General features: G+C 47.6%; 1 protein-coding gene across 1 annotated transcript in view; it reads left to right on the top strand.

Moving 5' to 3' along the window:
* KANK4 (KN motif and ankyrin repeat domains 4) overlaps window positions 1-24,402 on the top strand; it is a 33,258-nt gene extending 8,856 nt beyond the window's left edge. Inside the window, exons 3-9 of the mRNA XM_079941370.1 lie at window positions 859-970; window positions 3,954-4,172; window positions 5,648-5,735; window positions 7,823-8,042; window positions 14,760-14,902; window positions 18,360-18,560; window positions 24,046-24,402. Of these exons, the coding sequence (XP_079797496.1) occupies window positions 859-970; window positions 3,954-4,172; window positions 5,648-5,735; window positions 7,823-8,042; window positions 14,760-14,902; window positions 18,360-18,560; window positions 24,046-24,150 (1,088 nt within the window). The 3' untranslated portion in view covers window positions 24,151-24,402. The remainder of the gene's footprint in view (window positions 1-858; window positions 971-3,953; window positions 4,173-5,647; window positions 5,736-7,822; window positions 8,043-14,759; window positions 14,903-18,359; window positions 18,561-24,045) is intronic.
* The last annotated feature ends 248 nt before the right edge of the window (window positions 24,403-24,650 follow it).

Raw genomic sequence — 24,650 nt, 5'->3', positions numbered from 1 at the left:
TTAAGAGGTTTTTTTGTAGCCTTGTTTTGGAGGATCATTATATTGAGAGCTGAGATATTTTACTGAATTATTTTCTCTCTCCCTCTCTCTCCCTCTGTGTCTGTGTGTGTGTGAGAGAGAGAGAGAGAGAGAGAAATTGGGCGATACATGTGGAAGTCGACCCTTTGGCGGAGCGGCTCTTCCTCCTACAACAGATCACACACTCTGGAGTTAAGTGGAACCATATTTTGCTTTGCTCAACGGGCAGCAGCGTGTGAGTCTGCTTCCTGCCGCAGCTCACAAATTGGCTGTTTTCTCGTTATTTCGGTGCTAGTTTTAGTCGTACTCATTGTGAATTGCCTCCTGTAACTTTGAGCCCAGCAAAGCCCAGCAAAAGAAGACTCGTGCTCTCGCTCGTGTGTTTTCCGCGGCTACCCCACATCACAAGTGTCATCTGGCTTGTGAGTCAGGAAGGACCGCTGGGGTGCCCTCGAGCAGAAGTGGGTGCCGGACCAGGGGTCGGGAGGCCCAAGTTCTACTCCTGCTCTGCCATTCCCTGAGCACACCTGAGCCTCAGATTTCCCCAGACTGAGATAGGGACAACAGTGGCGCTCACACCACATGGTTCAAGAATGCTCCAATAACTCTACTCTGTAATCCACACGTAGAGGGTTTGTGAACCGGAACAATTTGGCTGGCATTGACCAGAAGGTTGGGGCACCTCAAAGACCCTCAGTATATTTGAGTTAAATTATCTAGTTCCCTTTCTGCCCCTTCACACACCTTCAGCCCGTGTGCCCTCAAAGCAAGAGTCCCAGTTCTGCTGCATTCTGGGGCATCCCCAAGATCATGCTAACCTGTGATGTTGTGTCTGCCTAGAGATCTCCCCGTCGACCAGCCTTAAATCCATAATGAAAAAGAAAGACTATGGCTTCCGTGCAGGAGGTAATGGGACCAAAAAGAACCTTCAGTTTGTTGGGGTTAACGGTGGGTAAGCATCGCTCATGAAGCCCAGCCTACCCTCCACACTACCTCTCCTGCTGTTGTCCCGAGCACTCTCTTTTCCTAGGGGAAGCATCTGGTTTTCATTCTTCTTCAAGGGAATTAATCTCAACGGCCCTTTAAAACTCCCTCTCGGGTTTGCATGTGTTTGGCTTCTTGCCAGCTGTGGTAGTCTGTTGGATCCTGTGCTTTTAATATGTCTTGGCTTTGGTGTTCCCTGGGGCCAGGATTCTGGTGCCTTCTGCTAGTTTGGGGACACATGAGCCCTTTAAGGAAGGCGTTTAATCTGAACCATAACACTGAACCTAGGACAAATTCTTAATTTGTAGAACTTCAGATTTCATCCTTTTAATTTTTTCCTTCCTTTAACTAACTAACTTTCGGCAAACCAGACCAACTTTTTTAGGATGAAGGAAAACGATCAATGTCTATTGACTCAGAACGTGAACCAGACCTTATATAGTGTAGAGAGTAAATCACTGGATTTAGAATATTTTCTAAGTCAGTCATTCAACAAACATTTATTAAGTACCGATGATGTGTTTGGTGGTAGGGATAAAAAAGTCAAATAAATCATTGTCCCTGCCTTTAACTCACAGTTTGGACATGGGCAGAGATAAGACAGAAGTAAAGGGAGAATGCTGACAGGGTGAGATGAACTCTAGTAGAGAAAGAAGTGGAGGATGGTGGGAAAGCCCAAAGCAGGGGCACCAGGCCCAGCCAGGGGTGGGCCCAGGAGGCTGCCCGGAACAGGTCAGAACCCCTGCTAATTTGGGTGAGACCAGAAGGAAGACACCCAATTCAGACAAGGGTGACGTCACTACTGTGGCAGGTTCTGTGAGGGAAACGTCAGACAGATTGAAATGCGATGTTATAGGAGGGTTGCTGTTCTTACGCCTGCTGACGCCAGACACTGTGGCCAGAGGAGAAACCATTTTTTTCTGAGCTTTCCCCAGTTTGTGGACAGAAAGCAGAATCAGACTAACCTCAAAGTCTAAAGCAGGTCCCGTCTCTCCCCTGCTTAAATACTTGCAAAAGTTCCAGGTTTGTTTTTTGTTTTTTTAATATTTATTTATTGGCTGCGTCGGGTCTTAGTTGCGGCACGGGCTCTTCCTTGCGCTACGCAGGCTCTAGGGCGCCTGGGCTGTGTAGTTGCGGCACACGAGCTCAGTTGCCCCATGGCACGTGGATTCTTAGTTCCCCAATGAGGGATCGAACTGGCGTCCCCTGGATTGCAAGATGGATTCTTAACCACTGGACCACCAGAGAAGTCCCCCAAAGTGCCAGCTTTGTACCAAAACCTGGAGGTCCATCTCGTGACTACAGCCGGCCTCATCCCCCATCACTGGCTCTGGGCTTTCTTCCCTTAAACATGCTCAGTCAGGCTATCTTGGGGCCTTTGCATTTGCTGTTTCCTCCACTTAAAGTTCTCTCCCAGAGATCCCTCAGTATCTGTCAGTCTGGTGCAGTGGTTCTCAACCTCGACTGCACCTTGGAAACCCTGGGGGAGCCTTAAAAATACTGACGCCTGGCTCCCCCTCCTGGAGGACTCCGGTTTAATTAGTCTCGGGTGCAGTACAGGTATCGGGAACTTTAAACACCCTCAGGTGATACTAACATGCAGCCAACGTTAAAAACTTCTGCTCTAATGAAAGTAGCCCCTCCTCGCATCACGCTATCCCATGGCCCGTTATTAGTTTACTCATTGCTCTTATCATTGTCTGAATATATTGTTTACGTCTTTATTTTCTGCCTTTCCCTACTTAGAGTTTAAGCTCAGTTACGATAGGGACTTTGGTTATAACATTTAGAACAGTGCCTGGCACATAGTAGGTATTCAATAAATGTCTGTTGAATGAATGAATGAACTTCCAGGTGGAGCTTTTATGAAGCAATTCTAAGATAAGAACTCTTTGGTAAACTTAATATGTCCCGTTTTCTTAATCACAAAAGCAAAATGTTGTGCCAAGCACAGTAGAGGAAGAAATATCTGGGGTTTGAACAAGACAGAATGTGAGCATACCAGGGAGCAGTCTGGGTTTGCAAATCCAGTGAGCACAGGGCCTTTACATAGGGACCACCATTCAGATAAAGGGCATGAGGGGGTTCAGTAGAAGCTGTGGCCACTGGTCTCCCCTGGTCTCTGTGGCAGTGCCAGTAGGCCAAGAACCCGAAATCTTCATCTTAACTGGAGCATCCTCCATCGGAGGTCTCCTGTTGACCATCAGCAGAGGGATCAATACATCTTCCAGAACTTTCCTCTCTGGTCTCTGGTCTGCCACCTCAATAGAGTTGCATATGACTGAACATAAGGATCATTGCTGGGGAGGGAAGGCCATTCAAGTGGCCCACGCCCTCGCTTTTGCTGTTTTAAACTGTGGTTGAAACAGCAACTGAGAAAGGCAGGTGCTAGGTTCAAGTATCCCAACTGTTCACGTGTCCCATGGAACCCTGCCAGGAGTGAACACAGATGGTTCCTCCCTTGTCAGCTGTAAGCTGGGATAGAACAGGGCGGCCAAAGGGAGGCTTCACAGTCACCCAGAGATGTGAAGATTTGTTAGGCAATTCAGAGAACTCAGGGTGGGGGACGTTTGCCTAGATCTGGGTCTCTCTCAGGACAGGACATTAGGGTTCCAGAATCAAACTCTTCCATGAGAGTCTTGGATACCTGGATCATCTGAATGCATCGACCAGTTAGGCCATGGGCTGTTTGTGTGTTTGTTGCAAAGAGCTTAGTTAATTACCCTTTTCCCCAAATGGCCTCCAGCGTTAAAGGTACAGAGCTCTTAAAAGCATGTTCCTCTGACAGTAGGTTTCCTGGGAGTCCCCTTGCCCAGCACTGCAAGTGTAGAGAATGGAGGACGAGGTTAGCAAGCACGGAAGTGTCGTTTAAAGCCCACCGAGTTCTCATTAGTGTTGACACAAGCATCAGGCAGGAAGCACGGAACGAGTGACCTTGTCTCCTTTCCCAGCTATGAGACCACCTCGAGTGAGGAGACCAGCAGTGAGGACACCTCCCCAGAAGATTTGTCTGACAGCGAGGCCGAGAAGAAGTGTGATGGCCCAGAATCTAGGCGGGGCAAGGATGCCCACCTCAGCTACAAGGCGGGGCAGGGCATTCCCGAGGGCACTCGTGACACAGACCAGCAAAGCGGGCCTGGGGAAGAGCTTCCCCATCCCAAGGCTGAGAGGTGAGTCAGATGGGGACAGATGGGGCACTTGATCCTCTGAGAAAGAGCAAGGGCATTTATTCACCCTTTCATCTGGTTGTTTGTTAATTCATTTATCTATCCATTCACCAATATTTATTGAGTTTCCAATCTATGCCAGGTACAGTGCATTGGTTAAACTAAACAGATCTAACTTCTGCCTTCATGGGATATACTGTCACAGACAGAGCTCTGCATATGAAGCTAATATGGCCTTAGCATTGAAAATGTGAAGGACTCTACAGGTATTCTCTTGATGTAATCCTTCTAACAATCTGTAAGGTAGAAATTATTATAAGCCCCACTTTACAGATGTGGAAACAGAGGCTTTGAGAAGTTAGTGACGCAGCTAGCAGAGATGGTGTTTCAACGCACGTCTTTTGTGATTCTCCCACCTGTTTTTCTGCCTCTCCCTTTGGCCATACTGACATAACCCTGTTTTTGAAAGTGATGACAGGTCACATGGCATGATGAAGAGAGTACTGACTTTGGGGTTGGACACACTTGGATTCAAATCCTACGTCTGCCACGGTGTGTTTTAGCTGCGTTCGCCTCAGTTTCCTCATCTGTAAAATGCGGATAGTAGCAACCCGATAGATTTGATCTGAGGACTGGATGAGAAAAAGTAGGTCAAAAAGTATGCAAAATGCCTTCTGCGGTGCCTGCCACATAGTAGGCTCTTGATAAATGGGAGAAATGAGAATAACAAGTACCATTCATTATCGTTACCATCATCCCCAGCCTGGTTGCTGAAGGAGTGATGAGCAGTGAATGGCAGCTCATTGTCCAGCAGTGCCGCAGGGCTGCTCCGAAATAGCAGCGCTGTAAGGACGCGATGAGAGCGGAGCTTCTCGGTGACCAATGCCATTGACTCCCAACCTAGGCCTCTCAGTGCTGAGTCTGCCCTTATCCTAGCACAGGAGGAGTGCGTATCATTGAGAGCGCCCCCAGCCTAATCGATTTTCATTTTATTGACTCAATTAGCACTTACTGTATCCTTCATGGAAGAGTAACCGGAAGAAATTTGCTGCTGTGCATTGAGTCCTTTGGATTTGTCAAATCACTCAGGCAGAAAATGTTGGCTCCAAAGTCGGAAAGATAACTCTCCCTTTCCCAGCGTGTCAGGAATGGCATTTGGGCCCGTGGCCCCCAAAATGCTTTGGTGGTCTGCTCCTGCCCCCCGAAAACAGCAGGATCCAAGGGGCAATGCACTTAACTCACTCTTCAGAAGAGCTCAGAAGCCAAGCCTCCTTGTCAGGAGGCTGTGTTCACCCAGTATTTCTGAGGAATGCCCCTGACCCTGGGAAGTTGCCCAGTTTGGGTGTTTGAGTCGCTGAGAGGTAAAAGATGAGAGTGAAAGTCAAGGTAGGGGACTTTTTTGTTTATCCACATGGAGACTGATATAATATATATATATATATATACACACATACATACATATATTTTTTTTTCTTTAGATATAAACCCTCAGAGGAATTCCTTAATGCATGCCGGGCATTGAGCCAACATCTGCCAGAAACCGGGACGACCACTGACCAGCTCTTGGTACTCTGATTTTTCATCATCATATAAAGATTACTATACTGTTTAAGTTTCACCTGGGTGACTTGGGTGCCGTGCCTGAGGCAGCGGTGTGGGTGTGCACGGGTCCCTGTCCGCTGGCTGTTCTCTCATTTGCCCAAACTCTGCTACCCAAGGTGATGGATTTTGCTGAGAAAGCGGAACCCATGCCTGTGCACAGGAACCAGGTCTGCGGCGCAGAGGCACTTACCAAGTGTTATTAGGCGTCCCAACCTGAATGTGTCATAGAACTTTTGTGGCTTAGGCTCAAAATTGCCTTGCAGTTTGAGAGAACCGTGAGAAGAGCGGAAAAGAGCGGGTGGAATGGGAACCGTGGTTCTATTCCCAGGACCGCTAGATAGCGGTGAGATATTGGGTGAGTCAGTTCAACGCTCAGGGCCGTGTTTTCCTCATTAATAAAAGGAAGGTGGTGGACCGCATGTCTCCACTACCCTCAAGCCCTGGCATTTCATTCTGTAGTCTTTACTGTTTTTCTTGAAAGTGAATCTATGGGTCAAGAGATCAAAAGCAAGAAAATACACCTGTTTGTTCCTTAACACCATCATGGACCATGGAGATTTAAACATGTAAGGATTAGTTTCTGCTGGAAACAAGAGGTACTGGCACAGACACATTTTCCCAAGTCGTGAGAGCAACTGATAAGACCCAACGTGTAACAGCTTGTAAGCATTTTTAAAGCCCATTTTGTTCTCCTTTGCGGAAGAGCCTTAGGAGTAAAAACGATTGATTAGCCCATTTTCATGAGTATTTTATCTTCGCTGATTTGGCAAATAACTTGTTCCCAGATTGTTAAAGAACCAAGATGTGAGGTGGATGTTGATTAAAGCTCCTGCTTCTTATTCTTAAATGAATTACAGAGCTAAGTTGTTTCTTAGATCTTCATTTAAAATCTACCACTATGTTCCTTAATATTAGGAACTTTCTCCAGATTCTCCTGAAGACTCCATGGTAAAGGAGATATTCTGATATATAAGAAGTGTTTCAGCCACAAAAGTTTCCGCTGTTTCTGCCTAGAAGATCGATCGGAGGACATACAAACCTGACATCACACCCACTTTAGGATCAAAGCACAGGACACCCCCTCTCCACCTTAGAGACAAAGCTGGTTGTGCAAGGACCTCACTCTGTAGAGCATGGGAAGTTAGGGACCCAGCCGTTTTTTCACTGCCATTTTATAGACCAGACAGGAAAGATTCAGAAAGGTTATAGGACTTCCAAGGTCGCACAGCTGAGCCAGGACTTATGCCTGGCCCCTAGGGTGTAGTGACTCCTAATTCAGTGCCCTTCCCAGAATGAATATGGAATCATCTCTAATAGTCACAGCCTCATCGTTTCTCCTCCCCTTTACAAAAATAATCTAGTCAGGTTCCATTTGAAACACTTAGGTCATGTCACATGCAGAGTTGGGATCGTTTGCGTTCATGGTTATAAAGGAGCTGAACACTGCAGACGGTGCGGTCCTGCCACGGGTCGTTACACCATCTTCTCTGAAGGTCCTCGCAAAACTTAAAAGCCAAAAATAATTCAAGCACATCTGTTTGGGTTTTACTTCAAGCATAAATTGGGCATGTTGTTCGTCTTAGCTTTCAGTGTGCATTTTTCCCAGTAGTAAGATGTTGTGACTTTCCAGCTATGCCTGTTAAAAACATGCACATGCCCTGGTGGAGTCTGGGCTAGGGTCACATAGGCTGGTGTAGATGCGTGAAAGAGGGGGTCATGGTTATCCTGTGCATATGGGGGATGTGATCGAAACGTACAGTAGACTCAAACTGTCCCCGAGTAATGTGCTGTGTTACTGGCTACTGTGTTGCTCTCCCAATCCTCCTGTCTACCTCATATGTGGGACCGATCCCACGGGTTCAAAGTGTGCTGCTGCATGGGGACCCCACTAGCTCTGAGCCCTCTAGGAGTTAATCACACGGAGATTTGGAGGGAGCTGAAGGGGTAGAAGTGGAAGCATCCTAAGCTGACCTTTCCTAGTGGAAATTAACACCCCAGCTGGAGCACCCAGGTAGGTAACCTCCTGGAACTGGAATGTGTTGATCTTTCAGAAGCAGAGCTTAAATACCATCAGTCAAGAGTGGTTCCGGGTCTCCAGCCGGAAGTCATCCAGCCCTGCTGTGGTGGCCACCTACCTCCGCGGGGTCCAGCCTCACTCCCCACACTTGCTAAAGCTGCTTGTCAACCTGGCTGATGGCAATGGCAACACAGCTCTTCACTACAGCGTATCCCACTCCAGCTTCTCCATCGTGAGGCTGCTGCTGGAAACAGGTCAGAAATGGCTGCATCTGTGCCGCCTGGGTCCCTCTGTGACAGGCACTTCTTGTTCCCACTTCTTTCCAGGAGGGGATTCTTCACTGTTCTCAGTTCGTCCTGTGTTCTAGGAGCTGGGCTAGACCATTTTTTCCTTTATTATGTCATTTATTCTTCACAACACTCTTGTCATGTAGGTATTATTGTTCTCATGTTACAGTTGAGGAAACTGAGGCTGAGAGAGTTATAAAACTTGCTCAGGTCACAATGCTGGGAAGTGGTAGAGTCGCACTTCATGTTCAGTTTGTCCAGCTCCAGGTCTATACCACACTGCCTCTAGGAAGCGTCCCATTTTCCGTCTTCATAAGTACTTTGTAACAAGAGTCACGGCTCCATTTGATCAGTTTGACTCTATTTGATTCATTCACCCTTCATCAGATATTTGTGAACTACGTATGAGGTCCATACTGACTACCACCAGAGATGCAAAGGTGAGCTAGGCGTGAGTCCTCCTCCCCAGGAGCTTACAGCCTGACAGTCAGGATGGACGGCATGATGGCTCACCAGAGAGAGGTGCAGAATGGGATTTCAGGGCTCAAAAGAAGTGAGATAATACCGTTTAGAGAGCAGGAAATGTGCACTGCGGCGTGTAGGTTCTGGCAGACAGAGAAAAGTCCCAGGCCATTGAAGAAGAAAATGTCAGGAAGAAAGAAGATTGTCCACTGGGTCAAATACTGTACTGTAGTGTCCCTGAAGGATGATGCCTGGGGTTGGTTGGCAGATTTGGGAAGGGGTCACTGATGACTTCGGAAACAATTGTTTCAGGGGCCTGTTGGGAGGAAACCAGATTTCAGAAGTGAAAGGAGTGACGTTCATGGGCTAGGGAAGGCAGTGATGTAGCACGATAGCTGGAGGAAGCAGGAGAGGATGGGGAGAGTTATTTTTGAGTGAATGGGGATGGAGGAGACCTGAATATGTCTGTTGGCTGAGAAGAAGAATCTGAGAGAGAGAGAGACAGAGAGAGACAGAGAGAGACAGAGACAGAGAAAGGGGCAGACAGAGAGAGACAAAGAGAGAGAGAGAGAGAGATTAAAGATACAAAGGAGAGAAGATGCTTGATGGAGCAAGGTTTTCGAGAAGCTGGAAAAACCTGGAATCCACAGCAGAGGCAGACGAGGTCAGCATAGGCAAGCTGCTGGGATATTTATTCCTCCGAGATGGAAGCAAAAGGAAGGGAGAGTGGGTGAAGGTCCAGAGGGATTTGAGGAGGAGAGAAGGGAAGTGAGCATTAGGTTCTTAGTTGTTGGAAGTCTGGAGGAAGGGAAGACTCTTCCCTCTGGTGGAGAATCATTGCAAATGGTCTTGCTCGTCTTAGGGGCTGGAAAGGGTGGTTAATAGTCAAACAAAGAACTCTATGTCTGCTGAGACCACCTCACAGGGCTTAGAGTGGACTTTCTGCAGAGCGTGTGACAACACCAAGCAGCCTAGGAGTGCCAGTGTGGACAGGCGGGGGATGGGACCGACTGAAGGTGTGTGGGTCCCAGTCGAATGTCATCAGTGAGCTTAGGAGGGCTGTATGAGGGATATCTAGGAGGGTACCTACAAGAGGTATAAAACCGCAAATGATCTACACGGATTAGGTCCTCTGCTAAGCACCTGACACCTGAGATGTCATTTAATCGTCATAACGATCCTGTTATTAGGAAGATTATTCCTGTTTTACAGGTGATGAAAGTGACACTCCGAAAAGTCAACATACTTGCCCTAGATCACGCAACGACTAAGTGTGTTGCTGGGATTTGAAGTCGATACTGTGGCAACCAGGAATTAGAGCGCATGCTAGAACAGTACACCCTTACTTAGGAAGCTGGAGGGGGAGTTTAAACAGGCATCAGGAAGTCTGAAGTTTGGATCCAACAGCTTTCCCCCAACCTGTATCTTGTCCTCCCCCCGCCACCGACCCCGCTTAAATCCCTCCCACGGCTTCCCCTTGCTCTTGGCCTTCAGGAATCCCAGATGGCCTGGGCCTGCCTGCCTTTGCTCTCTCTGCCACCACCATGCACCCTCCTTCCCTCCACTCCAGCCACGTGTGGGCCTCAAACTCACCACGCTCATTCCCTCCTTAGGACGTTTGCATTTTCTTTCCATCTGGATCCTTTTCCCTGAAACTATTCTCATAACTGGCTTCTTCTCATCATTCAAGTCACAGCTCAGACGGCACCGCAGAAGGCTTCTTGGTGATCCGTCTGAAGTGGCTGTCGCATCTCCCTCTAGCAGTACACCAAGTTCTTCTTCAGGTGACCTTTGCTTGTCACTTCTCTCTGAGTCTAACAGAACGCAGTTAACCTGAGGGAGGCTCTTGTCTGTCCCCTTCCTTTCAGTATCCCCAGCACCTAGACCAGTTCCTGGCTCATGGTGGGTGTCGAGTGAAAATATCTGTTAGGTGAACGAGTGGACGGATGATTCCTGGGAGCTAGGTTAAATTCCATTAAACTTTCATTCTCCAAAATTCCATTAAGCAGCCTTGAGGCTCCTTACCTGCATGGAAAGGTGATGTACATAATGACAGCCTGAAGTTCTTTCTGCATCATCAGAGGAAGACGAAGTTACAATTCTAACATTCTTCAGGGATTCATGGATACCCTAAAAATGGTAGCTCTGTTGAGAAAGGCACATCATTAAAGGAGCATGCCTCTGGGTTGCATTTACTGTGTTCAGTGTTAGGGCCTTTCATTATAGAAGGTGAATAACAACACCACCTACTGTTTGTTGAGTGCCTTCCCCAGCCCAGACACAGTGCAATACGGCCATATGCAGTCCTTGCGGGGATTGTGAAGCAGATATTTAATGCATTTTCCAAGTGAGACAACTGAGGCTCAGAGAGGTCAAGTTCTGTGGTCAAGGTCACAGAGCCAGTAGGTAACTAAGCCAGAATTCTAACCATGATCTGTCACCCTCCCAACCTGGGCATTTTTCTACTACCCGAAGCTAGGTTCCAGGGGCACTGTGAGACCTTAGGCGCACCTATTATGTGCACAAAAACTCTAAAGAACCATAATGTAGCACCTTCTTCTCTAAGTAGCGCACAGGCTTGCAGCCTGTTAGAAGTCCTCTGGCTGAGCCAGGCCAGGCTGGAGAACAGACAACCTTTGATTTGTTTGTTATAAATTTCTGCTGATGTTGTCTGAGGTCCAGTCAATACTCATCAACCCTAAAGTGGTTTGGAAGCTTTCCCCTTTAACATGCTGAAATAGCACAACAGCCGCAAGCATAAAGAATGAAGGGGGCTGGGGAGACGGTCTGAAAGCGCCATTCCTTTCCCTCACTGTAGTCGGGGTGTTGAGGAGGGCAGATCTGTCCCACTCCAAACTGGGCTCCCTTCCCAGCCATTTGTGAAGCATCTGGAAAGCACATTACAAACTGTAAAGGGCTGCACAGAAGTGACTCATCATTATTGAGAAGAGAGCCATGGGTGCACCTCCACCCCTTTAGTCCGTTGTGATCCGTCCTCTATTTCGCCAGGACGCCTCTGCAGAAGAGGAAGCTGGCCGAGTTGGAGGATGTTCAGTCAAGAGCCTTCTCCTCGCCTCCGGGGAGGTTGGTTTGCTCCCTGGAGCTGCTCAGAAACATCCGCTGTGAAAGCCAGGGGTCCTCAGCCCCTTTTCAGAGCCCCTGGGTAGGAGTTAGTTCTCACTCTACTGAGTTATAGGTCACGTTTCTGAAGAGAGTATAGAGAATCGTAACCTGAGGCTCATTTATGCATCTTAAAAGCAAACATAAAATAGTCACGGGGTAAAAATTTTAAAGTCATTAAGGTGGCAATGCAGATATTCCCGTCTTTATCAGAACAGAGTTGTGAGGCGATGCATGGAGTTATTATTCGGCTTTCATAGCCCAGCTTGTCATGACAGTGGTCAGAGAGGCTTCAGGCGAGGAAATTGCTGATACCTGAGCCCAACTGTATCCATTGGCATTCTGGTTCACTATGACACATTTCTGAAAAATTGTTTGGGATGGAGTGGAGGGAATGTCAAACAAATATTGTTGGGGTTTTTTTCCTTTGCACAGAACTTTTTTTTTTTTTTTACATCTTTATTGGAGTATAATTGCTTTACAATGGTGTGTTAGTTTCTGCTTTATAACAAAGTGAATCAGTTATACATATACATATGTTCCCATATCTCTTCCCTCTTGCGTCTCCCTCCCTCCCACCCTCCGTATCCCACCCCTCTAGGTGGTCACAAAGCACCGAGCTGATCTCCCTGTGCTATGTGGCTGCTTCCCACTAGCTATCTATTTTACGTTTGGTAGTGTATATATGTGCATGCCACTCTCTCATTTTGTCACAGCTTACCCTTCCCCTTCCCCATATCCTCAAGTCCATTCTCTAGTAGGTCTGTGTCTTTATTCCTGTCTTACCCCTAGGTTCTTCATGACATTTTTCTTTTTTCTTAAATTCCATATATATATGTGTTAGCATACAGTATTTGTCTTTCTCTTTCTGACTTACTTCACTCTGTATGACAGACTCTAGGTCCATCCACCTCATTACAAATAGCTCAATTTCGTTTCTTTTTATGGCTGAGTAATACTCCATTGTATATATGTGCCACATCTTCTTTATCCATTCATCCGATGATGGGCACTTAGGTTGTTTCCATCTCCTGGCTATTGTAAATAGAGCTGCAATGAACATTTTGGTACATGACTCTTTTTGAATTATGGTTTACTCAGGGTATATGCCCGGTAGTGGGATTGCTGGGTCATATGGTAGTTCTATTTGTAGTTTTTTAAGGAACCTCCATACCGTTCTCCATAGTGGCTGTACCAATTCACATTCCCATCAGCAGTGCAAGAGTGTTCCTTTTCTCCACACCCTCTCCAGCATTTATTGTTTCTAGATTTTTTGATGATGGCCATTCTGACTGGTGTGAGATGATATCTCATTGTAGTTTTGATTTGCATTTCTCTAATGACGAGTGATGTTGAGTATCCTTTCATGTGTTTGTTGGCAATCTGTATATCTTCTTTGGAGAAATGTCTGTTTAGGTCTTCTGCCCATTTTTGGATTGGGTTGTTTGTTTTTTTGTTATTGAGCTGCATGAGCTGCTTATAAATTTTGAAGATTAATCCTTTGTCAGTTGCTTCATTTGCAAATATTTTCTCCCATTCTGAGGGTTGTCTTTTGGTCTCGTTTATGGTTTCCTTTGCTGTGCAAAAGCTTTGAAGTTTCATTAGGTCCCATTTGTTTATTTTTGTTTTTATTTCCATTACTCTAGAAGGTGGGTCAGAAAGGATCTTGCTGTGATTTATATCATAGAGTGCTCTGCCTATGTTTTCCTCTAAGAGTTTGATAGTTTCTGGCCTTACATTTAGGTCTTTAATCCATTTTGAGCTTATTTTTGTGTATGGTGTTAGGGAGTGATCTAATCTCATACTTTTGTATGTACCTGTCCAGTTTTCCCAGCACCACTTATTGAAGAGGCTGTCCTTTCTCCACTGTACATTCCTACCTCCTTTATCAAAGATAAGGCCTTGCACAGAACTTATAAGTAATCCTGACATTTTGTCGTAAACCAGATTTGTTACAATGAAGCTCTAAGTCTTCAAGAGCAAGTAGCAAGGATATAAAGACAAGAATAACCTTCTGGACAATAATAGTAATAACAGCTAACACTTATTGAGTGTTTATTATGTGCTAGGCACTGTTCTAAGTGCTTTTAATACATTAACTCATTAACTTTCACAGTAACCTTATAGGTCCTGTTATTATCCCCATTTTACAGAAGAAATGCTAAGAAAATCTCAGACTTGTCTTACTGAGATTGTTTTATTATTGTCCCAAAGAGACACGTAGATTTTTTGCATGAGCAACAGTACAGGGAAGATTTGGTTTTCCACACTGTACCACCCTTATGAAGTGGGAGCCTTCAGACAACAGATAACAGGCTGAAGACCTCCTATGTCTCCTTTGGTGGGAAGGGATATGAATGCATATCCCCAGGGTTACAAAGCAGAAATTTCTTTTGAGTTCTCATTTAATACTTCATCTTAAAAATATGCCAGTTTTTCATTCTATTATGAAATGTATATTCTTAATTGCTTTAATATAAAAATTTGTGGAGTGTTTTATTTTCCACTCTGCTTTTCAAATGAAAATGGTTATTCCCGGAAGATTCCCCATGTTTATCCTGGGGTGTTTTTCATGTCCCCTGGTCCATTGCACAAGATATCACTAGCCTTTGAAAAGACCTACAACCATAGACAGCTGCTTAAGAGTTACACATAGACATAGAACCAGACCTGAAATACACACCTGTGGGTGACGTGAGGCCATGTGAGTGATGGGCTCTAGCGCCGGATAGACCTGAGTCCTGGTCTCACTTCTCCTTCACTTGGGCAGTTGATATTACTTCACTGACTTTCAGGGTCCTCATCTGTAAAATAGGAATAATGTTTGTCCTCCACTTTAGGAAATAAAGTCAAGGTCATTGGCCCCCTTGGCCACCTCTGACTCTCCTGTGGACCTTTCTTGCTGGGTATCCTCAGAAAACTTGTAAAGAAAAGTGGCCACTGTTAAAGGCTGTTAAAAAATGTAGAACATAGATTCCACCACTGGGAAAGGATTGCTCTATCCTGTGGCCCTTCAACCAGCTGGCAGCATCCTGTTGAACAGGCTAAAGCCTGGCTTCCAGCCTCTCGGGAGCTGTTCCAGCTTCGGTGTTTCTCTTGCAGGCGTCTGCAACGTGGACCATCAGAACAAAGCTGGCTACACCGCCGTGATGATCACTCCCCTGGCTTCTGCAGAGACCGATGAAGACATGGCTGTTGTCTGGAAACTCTTACGAGAAGGAGATGTGAACATCCAAGCTACTCAGGTAGGAGGTGTGAACATGATCTCCTCTTTAATGAACATGGGCACCTCCCAGTTTTATTCTGCCACTGGGGTGAGAAACTCCATGAAGATCCATGTAGAGTTTTTAACCCGAGAAGTCTGGGCCCTCCAAATGGCATCTGTCCAAAGACTGGACATTCAGTTTCCTCAGAGCCTCCTGAGACCCAGACAGGCTGGGACAGAGGTCATGAGCTTGTAATCTATGTCCCCGTCTGAAACTGGGCAAATTCCATCTGGGTCTGACTCCTCAAACCGAATGTTCCGCAGTTAGCACCTTGAGAAGGCGTTTGCTAGTTGTGCTCTAGAAAGCCCCTGCAGGAGATCCACCTCGATCATAAATTACAAAGCAGTCCAGAGGGTTGGGATGTCTCTGTTCACCTTCTGGGCCCTTCTACTTGAGAACACAGAGTAGGGGTGTGGCCCTTAGCCAGTAGACAAAGCTCCATATGGAACAGTGGGCATTCCTCGAAAGGCCACTTACCCATCTTTGACCAATAGAAGAACAAGCAGAGTGCATTCCACTCTCCATTTCCCCCCAGAGTGATCATCAGTGTAGCCTAACTCTCAAGAAGTGTAAAGGGGGCTTCCCTGGTGGCGCAGTGGTTGAGAGTTCGCCTGCCAATGCAGGGGACACGGGTTCGTGCCCCGGTCCGGGAGGATCCCACATGGCTGTGGAGCGGCTGGGCCCGTGAGCCATGGCCACCGCTGAGCGGCACGTCCGGAGTCTGTGATCTGCAACGGGAGAGGCCACAACAGTGAGAGGCCCGCGTACGGCAAAAAAAAAAAAAAAAGAAGTGTAAAGGGTCTGAGATTTTACTCTACCTTAAAGCTAACATGTGTCGTGGATGCTGGCAGATGACCCAGGACTCTTGTGCAAGAGACAAAGGACAGTGTGTTACTCACAGCAGTAACAGTAGTCAGAGCATTGGTATTTATACCAGTTCCCCAAGTCCCAATTCCCACTTCGCACAGGGCGGTGTGAGGAGGGCCGGATCCCTGCACACAGAGTAGATTGTGTTACTGGGGAAGAACCCTGAGCTTAGGGAACCTGAATCTTTCATACTGGATAGTAAGCGTGTCTGCCCTCTGTTCTGGAGGGGACAATGTCTCTAAGTTCCAACGCTGTTCATTGTACATTCACCCTTAAAAAGATAGTCTAGAACAAAAGGTCACATATTGCCTGACTCACTAAATATGCAGAAAGCCAAGAGACCCATAGAAAATAGAAAATTGTCTCCCAACCACCTGTTTAACTCTGCTCACCACCCCGACCCCAAAGTGATTGCAGACAGTAGCCTAACCTGATGGCAAAGTCTCTTTGCACATGTCACATACTAGCAATTCTATTGGTGGCAAGAAACAGACATTTGTAGCTTACTCTCTAGTTTTCAAAGTATCTTCACCCACCTACTCCATAGGACTCAGTAAAGCTGTTTTCATTTTAAATAATATGTTTTCCAGAAACATATCAAATCTTTTTTTTCTAAATTGGTCCTCTTGAAGGGGGAGTGCTCACTAATGATCAAAATCCATGCCCTTCTTATACAGGAGAAACCAATGCTCTAGGAGAGTAAGGGACCCATCCCAGGTCACCAAGGGAGGGATGGGAATTCATAGTGCAGCTGCACCCTTCAGCACCCTCTGGGGCTTTACGTATGAGGGGAGCTGCAGGTACCAGGTTAAATAGGAGTGAGCTGGGAGGCCAGGAGTCTCCCGGGCTAAACTACTTATTTCTCTCTGTATCTCCAGGGTCAGCGCTGCACCGGGCCATAGCAGTGGTCTGTAAATGGTGGTTGAATTAAATTGTATGGAGCCAGACCAGGAGGGAGGGGGCCCCAAGTCAGGCAGGAGGCAGACAGGAAGACATCTGCATATGTCATCTGGCTTTAATACCACTCAAAGAGAGGGGTCTGGAGGGAAACCTATGGTCTGGTTAGTGCAGTAAACAAGCATTACCTCAGGGCTGAGCATAAGCAAACCAAAGAGCAAACAAGCTTCTCTGGAAAGATCTGTCTGGGTTCCAGAGAAATGGGGAACCAGGACACCTAACGATGCATTCACACGTCCCAGGCGATGGTCAGACCTCATCTCTAATGCTCCTAAATGCAATAATAGCTGACATGTACACAGCATCTGTGCCGCGCTCAGGCCTCACACCAGCCCCAGAAGGGAGGTAATGTCGTTAAGCATTCCTGCTTTACCAGATCAGGAAGAGTCACCGAGAGGTGAACTCGTCCAGATTCACATAAGTACAGAATGCGGCAAAGCCAGGATTTTTCTGGTTGCAACCCCCTTTCTTTTCTCTAAGCCCCAGCCTTCCGGGCAGGGAAGCATAATCCATCAGTGACTGCAGATCGGAGCTTTAATCAGTGAACTCATCAGCCAACATATTTTACGTGTAAGACACTGTGTTCAGAGCCACAGGGGATCTGAGAGGAAAGAAACCAGTCCTTACCTCTTCTCACATCCCTACAAAGCCTGACAGTCAGAGAGACATGCCTGAGCTGCCTGGAACCCAGGAGAGAACCACGAGGGCAAAATATATAATCAAGTCGCATAAGAGGACTATGTATATACAGGAAAATCCAGGAAAAATGATGATCAATTTGTAATCAGAAAAGTTACTGCCACACATTTTTATATTTATACCCTTTATCTCATTTGATTTTCACAAAAGCCCTGTGAGGTATACAGGATGGATCATAATTATATGAATTTTTAAGAAAGAAAGACCAAGGTTCAGGGACACGAAGGGACGTGGCCAGGGTCACGCAGTAGGAAACAGCAGAACCAGATCTTGGTCTTACTTTCTGACTCTAATCCGTTGCCATGTGCATTGATGATTACAGGGTTGTGAAAGATTGTTGTCAATGGCTGTGAATTAGAAATGACCACAGGACCATGTAAACAGAGAGCTTCTTGAGAAAAGAGGCTTCTGGGTATCATTCAACTGAAAATACCAGAGGTGTTCAGAGCAGCCCAAGACTTCCTGTAGGAAGTTAGGCTGGGGCGGGGAGTCAGAAGCCATGGTCCTGAAGTATTCAACCCTTCAGTTATTCCATCATTCAGCACTTATCAGCATGTACTTGGTGCTAGGCACTGGAGAGACAGAGATGAAAAAGACTTAGCTCCTGCCATCAAAGATGTCACAGTCTATGAGAAAGAGACAGGTTGACCGGTTGAAATGCCAAGTGGTAAATGCTGTGTTATGAACCCTGTGCCTGGGGTGTTAGTAGAGGGCTTTAGAGAGGATGCAGCATTTGACTCGTGTCTTGGAAGAGGAGTAGAAATTTACCAGGCCAAGGACGACGTGTCCCTTACCACAGAGATTCAGGTCAACTGTCATTTTCCAGAGAAGTCTCTCCTGACTACACCCAGGCTGCGGAGGGGGTCCTTCCCATCAGCCCCAGCCTCACCACGCCCCTGCTCTCTGTGTGCAGGGAGGCCAGACTGCGCTGATGCTGGGAGTCAGCCACGACCGGGAGGACATGGTCCAAGCGCTACTGAGCTGCCAGGCAGATGTCAACCTCCAGGACCATGATGGATCGTCAGCCCTTATGCTGGCCTGTCGCCATGGCAACGTCGACATGGTCCGGCTGCTCCTGGCACACCCGGCCTGTGACAGCAGCCTGACTGACAAGGTGAGACTTATAGGCAATTAACAAGTGGGTGTTCCACTTCCCTTCCTGAAAAGTACCTTGCCAGCCGGCAAAATTCAAGGGACCATATGGCACTAGGAACAGAATTGACTTCATAAGGCCGTTGTTGGATTTAAATGAGATGACCCATGTAAATGCTGGGAGACTTGGAGCTGAGAAACCCCAAACCCTAGCCTTTCACACCATGCTGAGGGATTGCGCTCAGGCCTGGTCTTGACCCTGAACCGCATCTGGTCATGGCAGCATGTGGGCATTTGAGGCGGCAGCTTGAGTAGGGAGGCTATGCTGTCCATGGGGCTCCCAAAGGCGGGATGAAGGAACCAAGTACAAATTGTGTCCACTCTTGGACAGTGACCTACCTTACAGAGTGGCCCATTTCATCAAGCCACCCTGCTTGAAGTTGCATTGCCAGATACATGCTTCTTGTGAGGCGACGGCGTTGATGATGATGATGGTGATGATGGTGGTGGTCGTGGTGGTGACAGTGATGAGATAACAATAGTTATAAAAGCTAACCTGTATCACATGCTGGCTTGGTGCCAGGTACTGTACCAAGCAGTTACCACGGACTCTCTAGTTTAAATCCCGCAACAATCCTATTAGATTGACTCTGTTGCTCATGGGGGAACGGAGGCCCTGAGTGGTTAAGTAACATACCCAAGATCACACAGCTAGTGGAACCAGCTCCATCAAACTCCTAAGAACACTCACAGGAACTAACTCTTTCCATGCATTACCTCACGAATCCTCTCAGTAATCCAGGGAGGTAGACACTGCCGTCCCCGTTTTGTATTGATAAGGAAGCAGAGGCCTAGAGCGTTTATACAGCCGTCATAAGGTCACAAGCTGCTGATTCTTGAAGCAAGAATTCGAGCCCAGGTCTGACTTAATGCTAACACTGTAATTTAAAGCTTCAAACAGACTTCTCTGTACTTTCTTAACATCCACATTTCAAAAGGAACAAAGGCCTGAGGGGGAAAGAGGGGCCCCTCCCCGCCCAGGGACAGCCCCTCTTACCAAGCCACATCTGAAAACGCCCTGCCACTGTCCCATCACTGATTGAAGCTGCTGGGTCCCTTGTACCGCACCCAGGCAGCCGGCACCCAGGCCCAGTATCTTCAGGTCCCACGAACTCCAGCTCTGCCCAAAGCCATTTCCGTGATCATTAGAGAGCACAGACCCTCTTGAAATGCTTGTGGGAACAGTGGTGGGCTCCGGAAGTAAGAGCCTCCTTTTCCAAATGTGATACAGTCATATAAAGGCTCTATGTTAATGCGCTCCCTGCAGGGTCACCCTGGGGCAGAAGGAGGTGGCCCCTTCATCTGGGACAGACCCAGGGCCCTCTTAGGAGTGAGCAGTGCAATTGGCCAGGGGAGGCCTGAGAGGACAGGCCTGTGGGATGGGGGCAGGAGCTTTGGAAGTCCCTGGTTAGTGGGGGTCATCAGGCAGTGAGACTGAGTCTCCCGCCACAGATTAGAGAGCTCAGTAGCTGCTTTCAGTAGGTGGAGGTAGGGCTCTGTTGAACTTTGGACAGATCAAGTGATTGTTAGAAGCATGGACTTTATTTTTTTTTTAATTTTTTATTTTATTTTAGTTTTTAATCAGTTATACATATACATATGTTCCCATATCTCTTCTCTCTTGCGTCTAGAAGCATGGACTTTAGAATGAAACACTCATGAGTTTGAAACAGCGTTCTGTGACTGTGTGCCTTTGGGCAGGTCACTTAACCATTCTGAGCCTCTGCATGCTCGTCTGTAAATGAGGATAGTAATAGACCAGACCTCAATACGGTACATTTGTAAAGCCCCTGTGTGACATCTAGGAGATACTCAGTTGATGGCAACTGTTATTGTTGGGAATAGGTGAACCACAACAGCAAATACGAGGCAGCCACCACGTGAATGAGTAGGGACCTGGGCATTTGCAGGCAGTGTCTGGAGGGAGTAGGGAGGATGAAGGTCTGGAGTTAGAGGAGCCATTCAGAGGAGGCTGGAGCCCAAAGGGAGAAATACTCCCATCTGGGAGTGATTGCGCCCTCTAGGGGAGATTCAGCAGTGTCTGGAGACATCTTTATCTGTCATAAGTATGTGTGTGGGGCAGTCCTGGCATCTAGTGGGTAGAGGCCGGGGTAGCTGCTAAACATCCTACAGAGTACAGGAACAGTGAAGAATTACAGATTATCTGGCCCAACATGGCAGTAGTGCCTCCGCTGAGAAACCCTGGTATAGGTGAGTGCTGAAATCCAGGTGGGATGAAATGCTGTCCCAGTGAAGTGCTGGAGGTTGAGGACAGGCTGGTTGCAGTTTGGGGCAGCCTGAGAAGAAGGTACTAGGCAGCTAAACCGGAGATGGTAGCGGAAGCCTGTCTTAGGGGAAGGTGGAGAGCGTTAGGGGATGCCCAGTGAGCACAGGGGTGCCCAAGCGATACAGGTGGCAGGCCCACAGAAGTTTCTAGACCTTGCTCACGGCCCAATCACCTGCTGCCTGCTGGGGACAGGGTTGACTCAGGAGTCACACCCAAATTTCCCAAGGTGACTTGGGTGAAAAGTTTCAGTGGGAGATGGGGACCGATGACTGGGTCTTGGCAAGCACCCAGCCCTGTGCCTCCAGCTTTGCATTGAAGGGTGGAGTCCAGCCCTTACCATGACCACCGTCTCGTTTCAGCGTTCACTTTCCTCTGGAGACTTAGGTGCTCCCTTGGAAAACCGAAAGAGAAGTCATGTCCTGAAATTGGTTTCTCTCATCCTACCAACATGTAAAGGTTGCTATAAATGCAGAACCCCCAGAGCAGCCCGCAAGGCACCTTCCCCAGGTTTAGAAGGCAATTCGGGAAATTGGTCACCCAGCCTATTGGGACCCCCAGAGTGACGGGAACGAGGAGGTGGTGGTGAGACCTGATCCCTGGCCCCCAAGGCTTACCCTCTGAAGGACTTGTTTGGGCAGTGACTCCAAAGCATGCGTCAAAGCGAAAGCTTCTTGAAGGCATAGACTATGCCTTGCGCATCTTTGCCTGATACGTAGTGGCTTCTTGGTGAGTTTTTGTCATATTGAGAGATAACCCCCTACCACACACACACACACACACACACACACACACACACACACACACACACACACACACACACACCCTCACACACAAGGTGTGCTGGCTGCCTGACCCCTTCGGGCTCTCTGGGCCTGCAGTGCTGCCGAGCAGGGACTTGCCGTGCTTGGCTTCCACCGGAGCCGCGGGCCGAGGGCTTGTTCCCAGGGCTCGGGCAGAGGCATCTCGGGGGCACACCCTCCCTAGGTGGTCTCTCTGGCCACACTTTCTGAAATGAATGGGGCCCCCCGCTTTCCACGTGTGTAGTTGAAGAGCCCACAGATGCAGGCTGTCATCTCCAGGTGGGCCCTGTTCAAGGGTGCACATGTCCCCTGGGACTGGCCCTGTGGCTCTTTCCCATAATAACGTTAATCACGCTGTCTCCTTGTTTACGTGGAGCATCAGGGTTGACAAAGTGCAGCAGGGGACAGGCCTAAATAAACCCAGGCCCCTCCGGTGGGGCTTTCACAAGAATCTTCTGTGGAAAATCTTTGCTTTCTTCCAGACTTGGCCAATCTGAGAACATACTCATTAAGATTTAGGGGGTTCAGGTTCTTCATCAACTTGAAATGAATACTCTGTTATCATCCAGCATTCCCTCTTTCAACAGTGCTTATTGAGGGCTGACCAGACTACAGGCACGGAGCCAGGGGCTAGGCCAGCAGAACAGGCCAGATCCAGTGTCTGACCTTGTGGACACTGAGATTCATCAAATAACCCCACAAATACCAACTTACAAAGACGGGTAAAAGGCGGGTACAAAGAATCATGGGGCCTTTTCAGGGCAAGAACTTCATCTGTTTTGTGAAGCCTGTCTGCTGAAATGCCACTTCCTTCCTCTCCCCACCCCCTGCCCTCCCCCCATATACACAGGGTGGTCATCCCATCCCTTGAGCTCACTCTGTTCCTTTGCTGGCTTGTTTGGCCTTTGGCCATACATTATAGTTATTTACATGTGTGTGGAGCCCCGATGGCAGCTGGACTCCATCCTGGAGCACAGAGAAGAGACTGAAGGGTTTTTAGCTGAGCGTGAACACTTCCCACCTGCTTCTTTGGAGTTTCCACATTTTAGAAAGTAATTTTCCCCATCTGCAGTAGAGCGGAGAACACTCTAACGGGGTCTTGGGTGGCCCCCATGTGTCAAACCCATTCATGTTTATACAGCAAAATGTAAAAGTATTGATACTTAAATGAGCTAAGTAAGGACCGAGATAACCTCACGTTTTGCCTCAAAATGAGTTGCCAAAAAAGTGGTTTTCAGAGCTGTTTAGATGTCAGAATTCTGGGTTCGGGATTGAGCCCTCGGAGCTCAGCGTCCACTGCATCATGGCGGTCCTTCCCCTCATCTCTGGGTAGAGAATGGTTGGTGCTTCCTGCTGAGAGCTGCTGTGTTTGCAGCTTCTTTAGACAGCAGAATGGGAAGCTTCTTGCACAGCAGCCATGGTGAGAAAAGCAGCATGGTATCACGCATCGGGAAGTAAAAATGAGTGTGTCCTTCTGGGCTACAAGCCCACTTCAAAGAATTTGTCCTTAGGAAATAGTTAGGAATGGGAGGATGCTTTCTGCACTAAGTTTATCATGGTGAAGACTTGGAAACAACCTAAATCTCCAATAAAAGGAAAATAGTTCAGTAAATAATGGAATATTATACAGCCAGTAAGAAAAACCTTTATGTCCTGATGACTATGTAAGAGCAGGGAAAGTCTTAGAGCATATCATGGTGAGTTAAAAATAAAAGTACATTCAGAATTGATATACATTATCATTCCTCTATTTAAAAACCAACAACAGGGCTTCTCTGGTGGCACAGTGGTTGAGAGTCTGCCTGCCGATGCAGGGGACACGGGTTCATGCCCCGGTCCGGGAAGATCCCACATGCCGCGGAGCGGCTGTGCCCGTGAGCCATGGCCGCTGAGCCTGCGCTTCTGGAGCCTGTGCTCCGCAACGGGAGAGGCCACAGCAGTGAGAGGCCTGCGTACCACAAAAAAAAAAAAAAAAAAAAACCAACAACACATTTGCACAGGAGAAAAGACTGGAGGGAAACTTACCGAAATCCTAACTCTCATTTAGGTCTGTGTAATGGAATAATGGAAGAGTTGTTTTCATTCCTCTGTTTTCCAATTTTTTAAAAAATGTATTAAAAACCAAGCAACACTTCTTTATTTTCATTGGCACAGATTTCCCAGGAGTGAATGATGTTTCCGTGGAAGGGGGCCCATTTCTCTGATCCTCATGCCATTTGAGTTTCCTCCTCTCCTCTGTGAATGCTTGGAATAGACTTCTATGTCCCATGCGTACCCCTTTCTCCCAACTCACCCTTCCTTTCTGCGGTGGGAGGCAAATGGGATAAAAATTTGTTTTTCCTTTTCTTTCTCCCCTGTAGGCTGGCCGAACGGCTTTGTCCATCGTTCTGAAATCGCCCGCCCATGTGGAAATTGCAGGGCTGCTACGGGCCCACGCGAAGCAGGGCAGGTCCCTGGGACCGTAGGGGCTGCAGAAGAGCTGGCAGCAGGGAACAGAAGGGGCCTTCTCTGGACTCCTCCCTCGCCCTCGGAGAGGGCACGGGTCATAGCCAGGGGGCCGCCCCGCAAGAGAAGAAACTATGTCAAATACGCACATACATTCCTCTTGTATAATCCTGCTCATTAGGACGCTTTGTAGTTTTTGCCTTAGGCCAAGCCCCGAAACTGCGGGCTGCAGAGGGGTGCAAGGTACGAAGTGCATTGGTGTTGGCTAAAAAATCCCGGCTATCTTCAGCCTCGAGTTCCTTGTGACTCCACCCTTTGTAGCACCGTGCAGAGACCAGGCAGGCAGGAGCACAGTAGCAAAGCAATACTTTTCACGTGGAATTTTAAAGTGCGCCATCTTTCTGTTTTATAATCAATTATATATGAAGCTATCCCATTGAATATGCATGTCTAGAGAGGAGGGGGTGGGGAAGGGGTGGGATTTAAGCAGCTTCCCTGGCAGTCATTCTCTGTAGGACCC

Source organism: Stenella coeruleoalba, assembly GCF_951394435.1.
Source record: "Stenella coeruleoalba genome assembly, chromosome: 1".
Lineage (NCBI taxonomy): Eukaryota > Metazoa > Chordata > Mammalia > Artiodactyla > Delphinidae > Stenella > Stenella coeruleoalba.
The sequence above is the reverse complement of the archived record's forward strand: the minus strand, read 5'-3'. Positions and strand labels throughout refer to the sequence as shown.